Source organism: Oncorhynchus keta, chromosome 4 (assembly GCF_023373465.1).
Source record: "Oncorhynchus keta strain PuntledgeMale-10-30-2019 chromosome 4, Oket_V2, whole genome shotgun sequence".
Lineage (NCBI taxonomy): Eukaryota > Metazoa > Chordata > Actinopteri > Salmoniformes > Salmonidae > Oncorhynchus > Oncorhynchus keta.
Window position 1 is genome coordinate 29,306,002 of NC_068424.1, and position 18,775 is coordinate 29,324,776.

At 42.2% G+C, this 18,775-nt stretch overlaps 2 protein-coding genes across 2 annotated transcripts in view; one reads left to right on the top strand and one right to left on the bottom strand.

Moving 5' to 3' along the window:
* The window catches only part of LOC118372813 (serine/threonine-protein kinase PRP4 homolog), a 349,083-nt gene that overhangs the window by 292,108 nt on the left and 38,200 nt on the right, over positions 1-18,775 (top strand). The window lies entirely within an intron of this gene.
* Positions 775-17,721, bottom strand: pxdc1b (PX domain containing 1b). Its single transcript, XM_035758839.2, has 7 exons — positions 17,432-17,721; positions 16,670-16,948; positions 11,170-11,261; positions 10,868-10,985; positions 10,303-10,426; positions 3,884-4,026; positions 775-2,255 (listed from the first exon to the last, which is right to left on the bottom strand). The coding sequence occupies exons 2-6, from the start codon at positions 16,923-16,925 to the stop codon at positions 3,903-3,905; spliced, it is 714 nt and encodes a 237-aa protein (XP_035614732.1). The 5' UTR covers positions 16,926-16,948; positions 17,432-17,721; the 3' UTR covers positions 775-2,255; positions 3,884-3,902.

Below are 18,775 nucleotides of genomic sequence, written 5' to 3' on the forward strand. Positions count from 1 at the left end.
AAATAGTTATGACTACGTCCGTCCTAGCTCGCTCATTAATATCTTAATCAAAATGACGGATTGCCTCTTATCCGCTTGTCGTCCCCTTATGCCATAATTTGTACATGTCAATTCTCATTAGAAACCACATTTGTTTCAGCAAGTCAGCCCTATCAGCTGTTTTTTTTAAAGGCATTAAATGAGGCTGAATTAACTGTTTCACGGATGGCCAGGTGTAGCACTGGTAAGATGTTGGGACAGCTTTGTGTAGGCCCTAACAGTTTGTGGGCACCATTTCAGCATGTGCAGCGCCATTGAGGCTATCTCCATTTTGAAGTAATCAATTCTCTTCTTCACGATTGGCTGATCCCTCCTGATGACTCGGTTGGACATGACTCCAACAGGTTCACCAGGAGCGATCAGCCAATGAAGTTGGAAGCCCCAGACAGTTTACATTAAAATGGTAGAAGACCTCAATGGCACTGCCCATGCTAATACAGCCTTTTGGCCACTAGATAACTCTATCATTCTCTATGGTTTTACCATATAACCTAAAATATAAGGTTTTATTACTCCATTATTTATGTTTTGTTGTCATCAGTCTTTGTAGACAATGTACATCCATGGATTTAAATAATTAGATTCTGATTGTGTGTAATTCTGATACCTACCACAAGAGAACCCTGTTTCACACATCCTGAAGCTGTAGGCCTTGAGTTGCAGTACCTGTCGATTTTCTATTCTTCCATTGAGGTATAATGCTCGGATATTGCCTCAATTATAAAAGAGTAACAGTCAAATTTTTTAAAATTTATTACAAAACATCTTTAATATAATTGTTACATAGTCTACCAATCATAGGCAGAATGAATGAAGTATTAACCCTTGGCTTACAATGTCCGTACCCCTGCAGAAATCGAATTAACATTATACAAAAAAAATCTCAATCTGTCCGTTTAAGCTAGAGATATTTGTTTTGCATGGGCTGCATCTCAATCCACCGCTTCTGCCGATATCACCCTTCCACATCTGTGGTGAAAGGTGGCAGAGCTAGAGTGGTGTTTGTCAGACCATGAGACATCCCGAAAATCGGTCTCCTCACGAAAACCTCTGTAGCGACCGAACCGTTTGGCCTACAAACGATTGAAAGAGGACTCTTACGAACACGACAATGTTCTCCGTTTTGCTCAACCATTCCCACAAGACTCGTCTGAAGACAGTATAGCCTCTTATGCCAACTTCTGTTTGTGGTGCCTGGAACGGTCGCCCCTCTGTGGAAAGCTGAGACTCTCACAAACATGACAATGTTCTCCGTTTTGAAGACGCATGACTTTCAACCTTCGTCTCTCCCGAGCCCGTACGGGAGTTGTAGCGATGAGACAAGATAGTAGCTACTAAAATCAATTGGATACCACACAATTGGGGAGAAAAAAGGGGTAAAATAACATTTAAAAAAAACAACAAAAAAAGTATATTCTCAGTTTTGCTCTAGGACACCCACAAGCCTCACAAGACTGAAGCCTGAAGACTGGGCCTTAACATTCAAAATCAAATAGCTAAATAATCCTTGGTATGACCATCTTATAACAATTCCATTTGTTAGTTTAGAGCCCCCCTCCAGACAGGATTTAGACTTGATTAATAATACTGAGCAGATGCAGTATGTTTCAAGATATGTCTCACACTGGCCGTAAGCATATGAACAAGGTTACAAGGCGGGTCACGGTTAGCTTAGCGATATGACAGCCAGTCTGTCAAACATTTGGACTATAAAAATAAATAACCTCTTAACATTATATTAAATTAGAATATCATTGTAATAAAACAAAAAGCATCTTCCAAATGATCACACCGATGTCTGACATTTGTTGAACTTGACATACTGGTGTGTTCAAAGAGTGTGGCGGAGAGACCAGAGTACTGGAGTTTGGTTGGGTACTCCTGAGGCCACACGGGATTAGTTGAGTACCGTTTAGCCATGACTGGTGGATGGATGCATGCACACTGCACAAGGTCCTTCACGAATCAATGTCTACTGTCTAGACTGACTCGGAACAGAAATGAATACAATCAACCGGTCCATACATCATGTATAATTTTCCTTTTAAATAGTCCAGTTCCTTATTTCAGCATTGAGTTGCTTGTGGTGGGATTTTCCTTCTCTCCCAGGGAGCATTAAGAAGGATGTGGTGCCATTTCTCCAACGCAGCCAGTCAACAGAACCACCTCCAGTGCCCACAAATATGTGTTTTTCCTCCTCTTTAGGCTCTCTGCCTCTGAGAGAATAGAGAAGAAAGCAGGAAGAGAAAAAAAGTGGGATAGTTTCACATGTTGAGGAAGACCTGGGTTTTCTCACGGGCTGAGCAATGGGCATGACTGTGTTGCTAACTAGGGGAGGGGAGTTTAGGGTCGGGTAAAGGCCCCATGTGCCCAGTTTCAGAATGTTCAGTGCCTGTGGATTCAGGGGAGGGGCAAACCCCTGTGGCTACAGAACAATACAGAGCAGAGGAAGACAGACGGCTAGCTACGTAGCTACCTACCCAGTAGCCAGAGGGCTCAATGCTGCTGCAGCTTCACACATACAGAGAAAAACTAGACTCACTTCTGTAAGGAGACCGGAACACATGTGAGCGACTAAACAAGTTACCACTACATCTACAGGACTGCTGAAAGTGCAGACAGCTGGAAAACCTTCCAATGGAAACAAATGCTGAGTCAATTATTTTGTTTTTTTTCATCTTTAATTTGACTTGAAATGTGGACTGAAACCATGTTGGGGCATGCCATATTTTCAAATGTGCCATTCCCACATGTTTGGTGTCCAAATTATGTCTTATTTAGTGATATTGGGGAAATCATGTTGTGGCTGTGTTTAAACTGATGTTTATTTGCCAAACAACAGGAAGAGGAAAAATCCAGTGTTGGCCTAAATTCCCTTATAGTGGTTTTCCACACAACATTGTCATTTGTTATCTTTAGAAACAGAGAAGATTTGTTTCTCCAGTGGCTGGCTACGCTGCAGACTCCCACACAGAGACTATAGTTGGACTGAGTTGTGGAATTACAGTAGCCTATACAGCATAATACAGGGTCTGACATGGCCTTGCTTGAACCAGCAAAACACTGCTTGCTTACACTATGCACATGATAACAATCCCCTAGACGAAGATTACGCAACTGTTACATTTTTGCTACTCAAACCAATCTGGTACTGTCATTCATACAGTGATGTAGTGTTCCGATTTGATGTTTTGAACACAATAACATCCCTAACCTGTCGTCCTAACAATAGGTGTGGTGAGGAAAAGTCACAGTGAACCAAAAAAAGTTCATTTCCCATTCAATCCCAATTAGTAAAGTCAAGCTATCACTCCACATAAAACAATAATCTTTCGTAATACTGGTTGTAATGACAAGACTGCAGTTTAAGGCTGACACTGAACACAGTTCTATGAAGTACACCAAGTTCAATCCCAAAGAAAACTAAAATGCACAATTGTAGAGGAGAGAGGACACGGGAAGCAAGAAATGGGCAATCTCCTTATTTCCTTATAACCGCATCTTGAGGATAGAGGATGAGGCACACTGGTGATATCACAGACATTGGACTTTGTAAGCCAGTGATATTAAATCTCTCTCTATACAATCTTTCTGTGAGTAATACTACAGTCTGTGTGTATGTCTGTCCATACAGCTGCTGAACCTCAGGATCTGCTCTCCAATTCGACAGAGACAAAGCTGCCATGACAAACGTTGGCCTATAAGCAGCAGTAGCAAAGTTAATCGGTGCAGTTGTGCAGCTACTGTAACATTTGTGGCCAACATGCTGGACAGAGCTGTCCACAGCTAGGTCACATGACATGGGTTGGTTTCTGACAGCATCTGAGCAGGCAGTGATGCTAACCGTCAGCCATTTTGGCTCCTCATTCCAGGATGTCCGTCTCAAAGGGGACCAGATGGTAGTAAGACAGGTTTGTGACGTAGGCATCGGAGTCATCGTCACTGATGTCTGGTTCCACCGTCAGGAACTCCCTGCCATCCTCGTACCTAAGAGAGGAAAACGCCAGACATGGGTATCACTCAACTCACTTGGCACACACCGGTTGAATCATAGTTGTTTCCACATCTTATTAATTCAGGTACGTTAAATCAATGTGGAATATATGTTGAATTGACGTTTGTGCCCAGTAGGAATGGACCAAGTGGTCAACCCATACTAAGACACTAAATTTACTAAAACGTGTTCAATAGAAGAGTAGGGAGGTAAGGCAATAAATAGGCCATGGAGGCAAAATAATTACAATTTAGCATTAACACTGGAATGACAGATGTGCAAGTAGAGAAGAGATACTGGGGTACAAAAGTGCAAGAGGATAAGTAACAATATGTGTATGAGGTAGTTGGGTGTGCTATTTACAGATTGGCTGTGTATAGGTACAGTGATGATACAGTGTGTACAGGTACAATGACAGCTGATGCTTAAACTTAGAGAGAGGGAGATATAAGACTCCAGCTTCAGTGATTTTTTGGGGGGCAATTTTTTTGTAAAGACTTATAGATGACCTGGAGCCAGTGGGTTTGGTGACGAATATGAAGCTAGGGCCATCCAACGAGGGAATACTGGTCCCAGTGGTGGGTAGGATATGGGGCTTTGGTGACAAAACGGATGGCACTGTGATAGACTGGATCCAATTTGTTGAGTAGAGTGTTGGAGGCTATTTTGTAAATTATATCGCCAAAGTCAAGGATCGGTAGGATGGTCAGTTTTACAAGGGATGGATGCTTTGTTGTGAAATAGGAAGCAAATTCTAAATTACATTTTGGATTGTAGATGCTTAATACGAGTCTGGAAGGAGAGTCCAGAGTAGCGATGCTGAACGAGCGGCAGGTGTGGGCAGCAATCGGTTGAAGAGCATGCATTTAGTTTTACTTGCATTTAAGAGCAGTTGGAGGCAATGGAAGGAGAGTTGTATGGCATTGAAGCTCATCTGGAGGGTTGTTAACAGTGTCCAAAGAAGGGCCAGAAGTATACAGAATAGTGTTGTCTGCGTAGAGGTGGATCAGAGAATTACCAGCAGCAAGAGCGACATCATTGATATACACAGAAGAGTCTGCCCGAGAATTGAACCCTGTGGCACCCCCATAGAGACTGCCAGAGGTCCAGACAATAGGCCCTCTGATTTGACACACTGAACACTTATCAGATAAGTAGTTGGTGAACCAGGTGAGGCAGTCATTTGAGAAACCAAGGCTATTGAGTCTGCCGATAAGAATGTGGTGATTGACAGAGTCTAAACCCTTGGCCAGGTCAACAAATACGGCTGCACAGTAATGTCTCTTATCGATGGCGGTTATGATATCGTTTAGGACCTTGAGCTTGGCTGAGGTGCACCTATGTCCAGCTCTGAAACCAGATTGCATAGCAGAGAAGGTACAGTGGGATTCGAAATGGTCTGAAAATCTGTTTGTTAACTTTGTTTTCGAAGACCTTAGAAAGGCAGGGTAGGATAGATATAGGTCTGTAGCAGTTTGGGTCTAGAGTGTCTCTCCCTTTGAAGAGGGAGATGATCGCGACAGCTTTCCAATCGTTGGGAATCTCAGACGATACGAAAGAGAGATTGAACTGGCTAGTAATAGAGGTTGCAACAATTCCGGCATATCATTTTAGAATGAGAGGGTCCAGATTGTCTAGCCCGGCTGATTTGTAGGGGTCCAGATTTTGCAGCTCTTTCAGAACATCAGCTATCTGGATTTGGGTGAAGGAGAAATGGGGGAGGCTTGGGCGAGTTGCTGTGGGGGGTGCCGGGTAGTTGACCGGAGTAGGGGTAGCCAGGTGGAAAGCATGGCCAGCTGTAGAAAAACGCTTCATGAAATTCTGAATTATAGTGGATTTATTGTGGTGACAGTGTTTACTATTCTCAGTGCTGTGGGCAGCTGGGAGGAGGTGCTCTTATTCTCCATGGACTTTAGTGTCCCAGAACCTTTTTTGAGTTTGTGCTACAGGATGCAAATTGCTGTTTGAAAAAGCTAGCCTTAGCTTTCCTAACTTCCTGTGTATACTGGTTCCTAATTTCCCTAAAAAGTTGCATATCACGGGGGCTATTCGATGCTAATGCAGTATGGCCACAGGATGTGTTTGTGCTGGTCAAGGGCAGTTGGGTCTGGAGTGAACCAAGGGCTATATCTATTCCTGGTTCTAAAATTTTTGAATGGAGCATGCTAATTTAAGAGGGTGAGGAAGGCACTTTTAAAGAATAACCAGGCATCTTCTACTGATGGGATGAGGTCAATATTATTCCAGGATACCCCGGCCAGGTCGATTAGAACGGCCTGCTCGCTGAAGTGTTTTAGGGAGTGTTTGACAGTGAGGAGGGGTGGTCGTTTGACCACAGACCCATTACGGATGCAGGCAATGAGGCAGTGATCGCTGAGATCTTGTTTGAAAACAGACAGCAGAGGTGTATATGGAGGGCAGGTTGGTTAGGATGATATCTATGAGGGTGCCCATGTTTACGGATTTTGGGTTGTACCTGATAGGTTCATTGATAATTTGTGTGAGATTGAGGGCATCAAGCTTAGATTATAGGATGGCCTGGGTATGTCCAAGTTTAGGTCACCTAGCAGCACGAGCTCTGAAGATGGATGGGGTGAAATCAATTCACATATGGTGTCCAGGTCATAGCTGGGGGCAGAGGGTGGTCTATAGCAAGCGGCAGGGGTGAGAGACTTGTTTTTGGAAAGGTGGATTTTTAAAAGTAGAAGCTTGAATTGTTTGGGTACAGACCTGGATAATAAGAGAACTCTGCAGTAGATTGCAACTCCGCCCCCTTCGGCATTTCTATCTTGGCGGAAAATTTTATAGTTAGGGATGGAAATTTTAGGGGTTTTGGTGGTCTTCCTAAGCCAGGATTCAGACACGGCTAAGACATCCGGGTTGGCAGAGTGTGCTAAAGCAGTGAATAAAACAAACTTAGGGAGGAGGCTTCTAGTGTTAACATGCATGAAACCAAGGCTTTTAAGGTTACAGAAGTCAACAAATGAGATCACCTGGGGAATAGGAGTGGAGCTAGGCACTGCAGGTCCTGGATTAACCTCTACATCACCAGAGGAGTAGGATAAGGGTACGGCTAAAGGCTATAAGAACTGGTCGTCTAGTACGTTCGGAACACAGAGTAAAAGGAGCAGGTTTCTGGGCGCGATAGAATAGATTCAAGGCATAATGTACAGACAAAAGGTATGGTAGGATGTGAGTACATTGGAAGTAAACCTAGGTATTGAGTGATGATGAGACAGATATTGTCTCTCGAAACATTTAAACCAGGTGATGTCATTGCATATGTGGCAGATGGAACTAAATGGTTGGTTAAGGCATATTGAGCAGGGCTAGAGGCTCTACAGTGAAATAAAGCAATCACTAACCAGAACAGTGAAGGCATATTGACATTAGGGAGAGGCATGCGTAGCCGAGTAATCTTAAGGGTCCAGTGAATGGTTGTGCTGGCTGGAGACACGGCGATTCAGACTGCTAGCAGGCCGGGGCTAGCAAGCTAGCAGAAGGGTCTTAGAGGGACGTCGCGACGGAGGAAAGTCTGTTTTAGCCTCCTCGTGCAGTTCGATAGGCCAATCGTGATAGATTAGTAGGGTTCCGTGTAGCAGAGGGGTCCAGTCCAATTGACAAATGGATCTATTCAGCTAACAGTCCAATATGCTCTAGACAGCTAGCGGGCCATGGCTAGCAGGCTAGCAGATGGGCATTCAGGGGTCGTCGCGACGAAGGGGCCTGTTGGAAAAAAGACCCTGGGGCAGATTACGTCGGTAGTCCAGTCGTGATGGATAAGCAGGGCTTTGTGTGGTAAAAGGGGCCCAGGCCGATTGGCAAAATAGGAATAGTGGTACGAGAAATTGGCCAATGGACCTATTAGCTAACAGTCCGATATGGTCTAGACAGCTAGCGGGAGCTAGCGGGCCGCGGCTAGCAGATGGGCATTCAGGGAACGTCACGACGTAGGAGCCAGTTGAGTAAACCCCTCGAGCAGATTAAGTCGCTAGTCCAGTCGTGAAGAATTGGCGGGGTTCCGTACCCCGTACCGGCAGTAAAAGGGGTCCAGGAGTGGCTGATGGACCTCTTCAGCTAGCTGGGAGATTGGCCTAGTATGGGCTAGCTCCAGGCTAATTGGTGCTTGCGTCGGGACAGATACGTTAGCCAGAAGTAGTCACTCGGATTGCAGGTAGCTAGCTATGATGATCCAGGTGAGAAGATTCAGTTAAAGTCGGAATTTTACATACACCTTAGCCAAATATATTTAAACTCAGTTTTTCACAATTCCTGACATTTAATCCATGTAAAGATTTTGTTTTAGGTCAGCTAGGATCACCACTTTATTTTAAGAATGTGAAATGTCCGAATAATAGTAGAGAACTGTTTATTTCAGCTTTTATTTCTTTCATCACATTCCCAGTGGGTCAGAAGATTACATACACTCAAATTAGTATTTGGTAGCAATGCCTTTAAATTGTTTAACTTGAGTCAAACGTTTCGGGTAGCCTTCCACAAACTTCCCACAATAAGTTGGGTGAATTTTGGCCCATTCCTCCTGACAGAGCTTGTGTAACCGAGTCAGGTTTGTAGGTCTCCTTACTCACACATTTTCTATAGGATGAGGTTAGGGCTTTGTGATGGCCCCTCCAATACCTTGACTTTGTTGTCCTTAAGACATTTTGCCACAACTTTGTAAGTATGCTTGGGGTCATTGTCCATTTGGAAGACCCATTTGCGACCAAGCTTTAACTTCCTGACTGATGTCTTGATATGTTGCTTCAATTTATCCACGTAATTTTCCCACCTCATGATGCCATCTATTTTGTGAAGTGCACCAGTCCCTCGTGCAGCAAAGCACCCCCACAACATGATGCTGCCACTCCCGTGCTTCACGGTTGGGATGGTGTTCTTCGGCTTGCTAGCCTGCCCCTTTTTCCTCCAAACATAATGATGGTCATTATGGACAAACAGTTCTATTTTTGTTTCATCATACCAGATGACATTTCTCCAAAAAGTATGATCTTTGTCCCCATGTGCAGCTGCAAACCGTAGTCTGTTTTTTTTATGCCGGTTATGGAGCAGTGGCTTCTTCCTTGCTGAGCGGTCTTTCAGGTTATGTCAATATAGGAATTGTTTTACTGTGGATATAGATACTTTTGTACCTGTTCCCCCAGCATCTTCACAAGGTCCTTTGCTGTTGATCGGGGATTGATTTGCACTTTTCGCACAAAAGTATGTTCATCTCTAGGAGACAGAATGCGTCTCCTTCCTGAGCGGTATCACAGCTGCGTGGTCCCATGGTGACTTGTGGAGGTCTACAATGTTTTTTTCTGAGGTCTTGGCTGATTTTTTTAAAAAAAATCCCATGATGTCAAGCAAAGAGGAATTGAGTTTGAAGGTTGGCCTTGAAATAAATCCACAGGTATACCTCCAATTGAATCAAATGATGTCAATTAGCCTATCAGAAGCTTCTAAAGACGTGACATAATTTTCTGGAATTTTCCAAGCTGTTTAAAGGCACAATCAACTTAGTGTATGTAAACTTCTGACCCACTGGAATTGTGATACAGTGAAATAATCTGTCTGTAGACAATTGTTGGAAAAATTACTTGTGTCATGCACAAAGTAGATGTCCTAACCTACTTTCCAAAACAATATTTTGTTAACAAGAAATGTGTGGAGTGGTTTAAAAACAAATTTCAATGACTGACTTTAACCGCATTGTAATATTTTGTGAAAAACATTTTGTTGTGGAGACTGAGTAAAGGTCCCTCGCTAGCTTCCCTCCTCACACCCCACCCAGGGAAGGAAGAGGTGCACTGAGACATTTCCTGAGGGGGACCCTGGAACCTCTTTGAAATTCAAGGAATGCATGGTACTCACATACTCAAAAGGGCACACACAAACACTTGTGATCCTAAAAGGTCCCTGTCGGTGTGTGTGTGTGTAGTAAAGAGAATGTGAACTGTACGAAAAGTAACAGGATATATCATGTTTGTATAATAAAATAGGCCTAAATTCAGGAGAAAACACTTTTCCTCTTCAACCTCAGTCATTCTGGTTAACGCGTGATACTGCTACACTTCTCTGGTTTTGTGGTGCAGGGAGTTACAGTCCAAAGTCAACATTGTATTAGAAATATTATAATATCTACGGCACACACAATTTCACCTCTTATGAGGATGAAGAAATGCCCATTTGTCTCAATACACAATGACATTGATACTGACTGGTAAGGTGAATCTAACAGGTAAAAGAAGTCGTAAAGTCACGTGTTTACTTACAGGTGTTCTGCAGAGCCAGCAGCAGAGTCAGTGGATGAGGGTCTCTCTGCATCCTGTGGCAGACTCTCATCAAACACGATTGTCTCAGTGTTGGCCAGACAGAAGCCATTGGAACGCATGATCTCTGTAGGGCACAGAACACATTCTACAGTTTAGGACATGTTTTGTCTGTTGTTTATATGTCCTGTAAAAGGAATTCTTTATAACGCAAGGCACATTTCTGTGAAAACAGACGATACAATTCCAGCTTATCTTATCCTATATTAACCATTACTCAGAGTTTTCCTGGTTCGGATGTCATTGGTTGTTTGGGTGGTTAAAAGGAAAGTTACTTTGTTTTTAAATTTTATTTAACTAGGCAAGTCAGTTAAGAACCAATTCTTATTTACAATGACAGTCTACCCGTCATGGCCGGTTGTGATACAGCCTGGAATCAAACCAGGATCTGTAGTGACGCCTCTAGGACTGGGATGCAGTGCCTTAGACCGCTGCGCCACTCGGGAGCCCCAGTTAATACTGGGAAAGAAGCGGAGTGTTTTCCCTGTGTTTCACCACGAATCAATACCTGATATCTTGTATGGACTCTGGAAGCATGGCTGGATCTTGTGGACGTTGTCATTCTTCAGCACTTGGTCCAGCGGTGATCGCTCAAAGAATGTCAACACCACCTCTGACCTAGAATACTGGGGAGACAGACAGCACAGATAGTATGAGCATGGGTTCTATTTATGAGAGCCATACAAAAATGCATTATAACTAATCTGAGTCAAATGTGGTATGTTGGAAGGTGTATAAATGAACAGGTTTGCATACAAGTTGATCAAATCCAAATGTGTAGAGGGCAGTCGTAGACGACTAGTGACCCACCTTCCATGGCATGTTGATGGCATTCTTCAGTAGCTTCTCCACCTCATTTAGTTTCAGCTCGATGTCACTGGCCTCTTTAATCTTAACCAGACCTAAACACAAAATGACAAACATAACGCAGTCAAAGGTTATTACATGGTTATTACCACTTTTTATTGTATTAATCTCACAAAACTGAAAATCTTAGGTCTCAAGTAAATTCTCAGGTAACAAACCAGGTACACATTTAAAAATCGATTTGATTCCCAAGACAAACCAAAAGCCATCATTTTGAGACTACTGAGAGAACATGAGAGAACATGAGGTAAATCCTATCTGTGCATCCACCATAACAATAGGGCAGCTACTTTGACCTTTGTGTCAACTAGCATCTTATCTATCCACAGGCCAGAACACACAACAAAGGCTAAATGGGAGGAGGGCCCAATTCAACTTTACTCATGTAAAAAAGGTTGCCAAAAAAAATATAATTGAAAAGGTGGCAATCAGTAAAATGAGAACCTTTATATTCACAATCACAATGCTCCTGTGATATTTGTTCTGGGCATGGCAAGTACAGAGAAACACAAATAGACTTATTTAAGTTTAGTGGACATAGTTTTAAGAGCACGTGTCACAAATAGGGTAACCAGCAAGAATGCCAACACGGCTCAGTAGATGCTAGGTAATAGGCAGCACAGGATCTGAAAGTGGCAACAGCAGAATATAGGAAAACTGCAGTATAGACGTACAGCACACCTACCTACCTCAGCAACATGATACATGGATTAACAATGCAAAGTATTAGAGAGGTTTTAGATTTAGAAGCTGGGTGGAAAGTTTGACTTCGGGAATAAGCACTAGCAATGAGGACTGTAATATTGGCAAACACATGTCCAAAAAAAAGAGTGGAAAGTAGCCTGCTTAGTTGGTTTGGACCTTTCATAAACAGGGGGATGTGTGAGTGAATATGTACTTAAGCCTTTACAATCCAATGATGCAGAGTGAAAACTAGTGACTATGACACATTAGTCATTGGTTCTGCCTCCCAGTTCCAACTAGTCCCAAAATAGCATGTACGGCCATTCATAGTCATGATGACTACGATAGCGAGGTTGATGATGACGATCCTCCAGAAAACTACTGATGAGGTCTTACTGAGGTGATGCGACTAGTGCGCACGATGCAGCCACAGAGCTGCTCCCTTCGGATAGATAGAGGGCTGCGTAAGAGGATGCGAGGCAGCGCTCTGCTGATGTAACAATCTCATTCATTTCTAATGGCCCACAGTCATGACATTACGCCCCAGGAGTGATTAGGTCATGAAATGTTTTTGGTTAAAAAACAAACAAAGTAGTGTGCACTTACAGGCAATATGATGCCATTTGAGAGGCAACCATAGAATCCCTCCCCCACCCAGGGCTGCACCTCACAGGGTTCCAGGATCATATTCTTCTTTTTAAAGAGATAAATAGCTCGGTTTGTCCAAACCAGCAAAAAAAAATTGGAGGTTTATTGTATTGTTGTTTTTTTAATCATAGGCTTAGACGTATGATTAGTATTATTGGTTATGTCATGGTAGAGTTACAGTGTGCCATTTTGAATATTATATGGTCTTCTCTTCTTTATTGGATGTTTCATTTGAAAGACATGCCTAATAACCCTGGGAGCATAGCCTCAAGGAAAAAGCAACAAATCTACACCACACATTGTGGTTGCTCAAATGCAACAAACATGAAGATAACTGTCCTCAGACAAAACTCAAAAACCGCCTCGCTGTTTTCCGTGTAAACAGATGTTTGGAAATCTGTCCACGGGATTTCACCTTTGATCTGGAAACGTGAGCGCTGGCATGGAATGCCAAAATAAAGTTGTAGATTTCAAATGGAACACAACCACTTAACATATTCCTCTCTCAATTTAATTATATTTCGAAGTTGAAGCTAAATGTATAGAAATAGTGGTCATCTGAAAAATAAGCCATGAAATATTTTGAAAGTAAAAATCAGCTGTGTTTGTTCCGACCAGGCTCCCCGAGTGCATGTCCTCACTTCCTGTGGAAGAGTCCATTTCCTGTCTCCACTTCCTGGAATTGCGTTGAAGAGGGAAACACTAAACTTGTGTTTTCTGTTCTCCTTGTGTAACACAATAAGTATGGGGCCAAATTGGTCTAATAATTGTCCTCTCTACCAGCATTCTGGCCATTCAAACTGTTCCCATGTGCACATCAAAGAATTTGCCTGTAGCCAAGAAATAGGCCAACAATAGTTCATAGCCTGCATTTAGTTGGCTGAGGAACACTGCACAGATACTGCTAGTATCTTTACCAAGAAAAATCTTTTCTGCCCATTGTAGCAAGCATATTATTACTTTCTCGCTTTTTTAAAGTGTAGCTACAACCATTTATGGTAATAGATTTCGTAATTAAACAAGCGTACAATGCAATGAAAAAGTGTAGTTACACAACTACTCAATGTGATACCTGCTTGTGCTGTCATTTGCATATCAACCATGGCAGGAGGACAGACAACATGACAGGAAGCATGAGCCTCCACATCATCCTTACACATGATATTTCAACATTTATAAGACCTTATCAACAGCTATTTCACAATGACATCCTACAGCACATCAGACCGGCCCATGTCAGCATGACACTACAACATTATAGCCTTTAGTAGTGTCATGTACTGCAACATTATCTAACCACCATCTCCCCGGTTAGATGAGTTTGTTCCATAAGGTGTTGCCGTTTTATCAATAGATACAGAGCGCCAAATTCCATAGTAAATCTTAGGTTAAGCCTTTAAACAGTGTTCTCGGCTGTCCTCTCCGTCACCAGTCTGAGTCTGTTATGTCTAGATGTTTGGGCGGTGCCCTCGTGACTGGCTCTCATGCCAGCAGAACCAGCACATCACTTCCTGTCTGTGATGCCCACTCCAGGGTAACATGTCAGGTGACTGATGATGAAGGCCTAAGCAGGCCACAGTAGGGGCTAGCCTAAATATAGGAGGCCCACTCCTTCAGCCAGGCCTGTATATCACCCTCTCACCACAATGACCTCAGCCTGAAAGTTCCCTAGAAGTTCTGCACGCTTCTCTTGTTGCCTAGGTACAGCACAAAAACAAGAGTAGGGCCAGAAACAGTGTGAATAAAAGAACACAACATCGGGAAGCAAGGACAGCTCGAGCTAGGTCCACTTTTCATCTGAGTGCCAATTAGAAGACGGATCTAAATAAAATATCGAGCCGAGGTGGAAGTTAAAGGGCATGGGGAAACGGAATGGGATTCATCCGTGGCCAGCTATCCATCACTGACATGATTCAACTCTACCGACACCACTACTGGAGTAACACTTGGATGAAGTCCCTATTTCAATACCCATCTCCCTCCATTCGTATCTCAAACAACAAGACATGAGAATGGACGATGAGACACCAGGAAAAGAAGAAGTGCAAAATGAGTCGTTTTGCATCACACGCAGCCGAGAAAGGAGAAGAGCCAATCCTCAGCAATGACAGCTATTTCGGTGTATGGGAAGGAAACAGAGCCTTCCAGTCGCCACAAAAAGGCTGGCGTGGGGGGACAGTCTACAAAACACACTTACTGTAAGCTGAATGGACACAGACAAAATAGAAGTACCAGAGAGGCTGTGCAGGGTGAACACCCAGCTATCACATTTGGTTCCTTGGAAGTTGTGGGAACATACGTTTTTTGTTTCCCATTGGTTCTGGGAACGAAGCCATAAGGTTCCTGACCAATTAAAAACTGAACGTTTTTTTAAACATTCTGAGAACAAAATGTTTTTGGGGGCCTGTTCTGGGAATGTACATTTTTATGTATAGCAGAGAGGTTCCTTTCCCTAAATGTTTCAATACGAGTTTTAATAACACTGCTAGCTTCGTTTGGATAACTGATTTCAACTCCAAACACAGATAAACATTTATTTGCTTATGCTTTAAACATGCAAACACATTTTTTTTTATTGTAGCATGGCATCAGTGAGATTCAAACATATGATATTATGTTCACTATCCAAGGAATTAGCCCACTGCGCCACCAGGATGGAGCTAGCCTGCCATGTTTTTATTTTTTTAAACTCATACAAAGCTGTTCATTTTAGTCTATTCAAACAGGCTCTGCTTCCTTTCAAAGGAAATAAGCACTCATTAAGATCAGGTGTGGCCAATTAGTGGGCTCGGCCAACAGAGCTGCAGAAAATGTTATGCTGAAAGTACTGAAATTCACACAGAAGAACGTTGTTTCTTAACATTCTCTGAACATGGACTTTAAACAGAACCACGTGGAAACCTGAAGAAAGTGTTATGCTGAAGAACCACGCTCTAAGAAACATATGGTTCTCAGAATGTTATGTGCTAGCTGGGCATAGAAGTGGCATGAGCTGGGCATCCTGCCAGACAGCACACAGCCTGGGCACCATCGTGACAGACAGGGCAGTAAGAGGTACACAACCCAGGGCCGTGTGTTCATGTGTCACAATCCTTTCCTACTGTCTGGGGGTTCTGTTTATCTTTACCCATTACTACAGGATAGGATCTGCTTCTATTGCAGAACAAGCTGGTCAACAATTCAATCACGTGGGACATACAGTAGATTAGCCTAATCACAACCTAAACATTTGATAACATTTAATGTATTATAGAAATGGTCCACAAACACTCGATAGGGGGGAGTAACTGAGCCTTTCAGCGTTACCTCAACATTATTAAAGCCAACATGCAATGGATAGGCCGCCTCCTAATTTATCCAAAAAATTCACTGACAAATCCACACATTAACCTTTTCCAATATGATTTTAATTTTGACAGTTAGCCTGTGCTACTATAAACCTAACCCATAGCCTCCAACTCTGAAAACCAAACAACCAAAAATGTGCTAGTGATAAAGAATAGCCTAGTGATGGCCAGTTAAATCAGTCCTATTGCTCTTGACTTAAGTTCCAGTCAATCATGTTAGGGGGTTCCCAGAGAACCTAAAACAGTATCCGGAATCTTGTAGACCAAAGAGCAGCTATTTGATAGGTCTGGTATTATGTGTTCTCCAAAGTGGACCCAATCAATTATTAAACGGACAGTGTCTACCTGGGTCATGAAAACAACAATTAATCCTTATTTATCCACTGTAAATAATACAACAGATCTATCTATCTATATCTATCTGTATCAACAGATCTATCTATATCAAATGTGCCCATGTAATTCCCACCTGTCAAAAATACCCATTTGAATACAATCATTGATGACAAAGTTCTCAACACTTGTAAACATTGGCTGATCTTTTTTACATTTTTTAAAAACGAATTGGTCTTTTGACCAATCACATCAGCTTTGAAACAGAGCTGATGTGAAAAGATCTTATGTGATTGGTCAAAAGGCCAATTAATAGAAAAAACATCCGAATTGTATTGTGGCTATTGTCTTCAAATGACCATATAATTCATTACTTAATTGGTTAATTGATTAAACACAATTTCCAGTGGCATGGGTTACACTATACCAACCTTCGATAAGCGGCGACTTGGAGAGAGCTCTTCTGTCCTCCGGGAATGATTCAACCAGTCTTTTGAACAATCTCCCAAAATCGGAATAACTCCTGTGCAAATACAAAACGTTTCTGTCTGACCACTCGGTTCTGATCTCGTAGAATTCTTCTTCCTCTCCTCGCTGATTTATGATCAGTCTCCGGATCCCGTTCACCCAGCAATCCTTGACAAACATGTTGACCAGAGACGTCCCCTCGAATATCGCCGATGCCATTCCTCAGCAGTCAGTCCAGCATTCTGAGAAGGAGTGGGACGTTGGAGTGAAGTCATGGACTTTGGAATAACATTGCCCACCCTGAACCGGGTAAAATAACTATTTCAAATAAATCATTAACTTGTAAGCATGTGGGGGGAAGTGCTAATATAAGGAATAGTGGCCAAGACCACTTTAAAAACCTCCGTCATAACTCTAAAACCGTTACAATGTAGAAAACCAAAATTATTTCAGTTTCGCTTGCTCAGCCCATCACAGACACAGTCTTAAACGTGGCACTGTCACCGCCTTCATAGTCATTAGTCACCACAGGGTAAGAAAATAATGAGTTTTTACTTGATAATCCTCCCAGAATTCAAATGGACTCGAAAATAGCTATTTAGCTGTTGTTCAATAACAATGGTTTATTTACTAGTCCACTTTAAATTCAGGGTCACAGATGATGACGCCTTAACAGTTAGTTGCCCTTCACAAAATGTTAGTATATTGTTCTTTTATCGTCTTACTGTTCTTCTACGAGTCTTCTGATTAACTTCATGCGTAGAACTGAATGCATACGAGTTGCATATTCGATGTCCTGTTCTTCAAGGCTTTACTCCCCTGACAGTTTGTCGACGTTTGCCTTTAGAGGATGCATCTTGCACACTGATTCCAGAGTTGACGGCTTTTGTCGCTCAGGCGAAAAATATCCGTCGGTTTCCTCCCTTCGCAGAAGTTGACTCCTCTCTCCCTCCCCTCTTCTTCCTCGCTCCTTGTCAACAGTGTGGATACTATGCAAGGAATGCAACTGCGCAAAGAGAGACAGAATTGTCCATGTAAGCTGCCTAGGCTACTTCAAAACTTGCATACCTTTTCTTTCTGATGTACAGTTGTATGTCAACCTGGACTCAGGGGTAGATGTAGTAACCCTCATGAAAAAGTACTACTGAACTACTACACAAGATCTACACAACCTACTGGTATTACTACTTGATTGCTGTTGAGATGTGTAGTAAACGAGTAGTGAGTTATGTGTTAATTTCAGTAGTAATGAGTGATAAAATTGGGACGTTTCACTACTACATATTTCTTATTCAAATCGCTACATAATTCTCCCTTAATGACTACTGTGTAACTCCTGAGCTTTTGGGTATCTACAACTTAAAACCTACACATACCTACACAATTTCTACATGCTGAATGTAGAATGACCACAGTAATACCTACACAATTTCTACATGCTGAATGTAGAATGACCACAGTAATACCTACACAAGTTCTACATGCTGAATGTAGAATGACCATGTAATGCCTACACATTCCTGCTGTATGCCAACTCAATCCCTCTTGAATTACTACTGCCATTTGTCTGTGTAGTGTTGTCACTACTGAATTACTCCTTATCCCTTTTCATTTCTGACATAAACACTTTTGAATGACTATTGAAAACGGACACCTTTACTACTGTTTGCCTCATCAAAATCACAATTGACATCTTTTTTCCCAACTGTGTCAATAGTAGACGGGTGCACCTGTTATTTCCTAAAGTTTCTAACTGTAGTAATCAAACAATAAATAATAAACATATACACATGCAATTGAATTAGTTTAAATTCAAATGAATTCCATATTAAATGACATATTTGCACTTTTTTGTTTATCGCTTTGAGGCCTCTTTATTCAGCTTTTAGTTAACTATCTTCAGATCCATTTTTGTGTTGCAGCCACATTTCTCCACCACGTAACCTTTTAGAAAATAAAGACGAGCACAAGAGACAAACCAATTATAACCCATTATCAATCATCTGCTAACAGAGGTCACATAAGACAACACAGAAAAACATTTGATAAACATTTGATAAACAATGTTA

Coding starts and splice junctions, on each gene's coding strand:
- pxdc1b (XM_035758839.2), bottom strand. CDS start 16,925: ATGGCATCGGCGATATTCGAGGGGACGTCTCTGGTCAACATGTTTGTC. Junction 10,427..10,867: donor GAGTCCATACAAGATATCAG/GTATTGATTCGT, acceptor TGTGCCCTACAG/AGATCATGCGTTCCAATGGC. Junction 4,027..10,302: donor GCTGGCTCTGCAGAACACCT/GTAAGTAAACAC, acceptor TTCCTCTCTTAG/GTACGAGGATGGCAGGGAGT.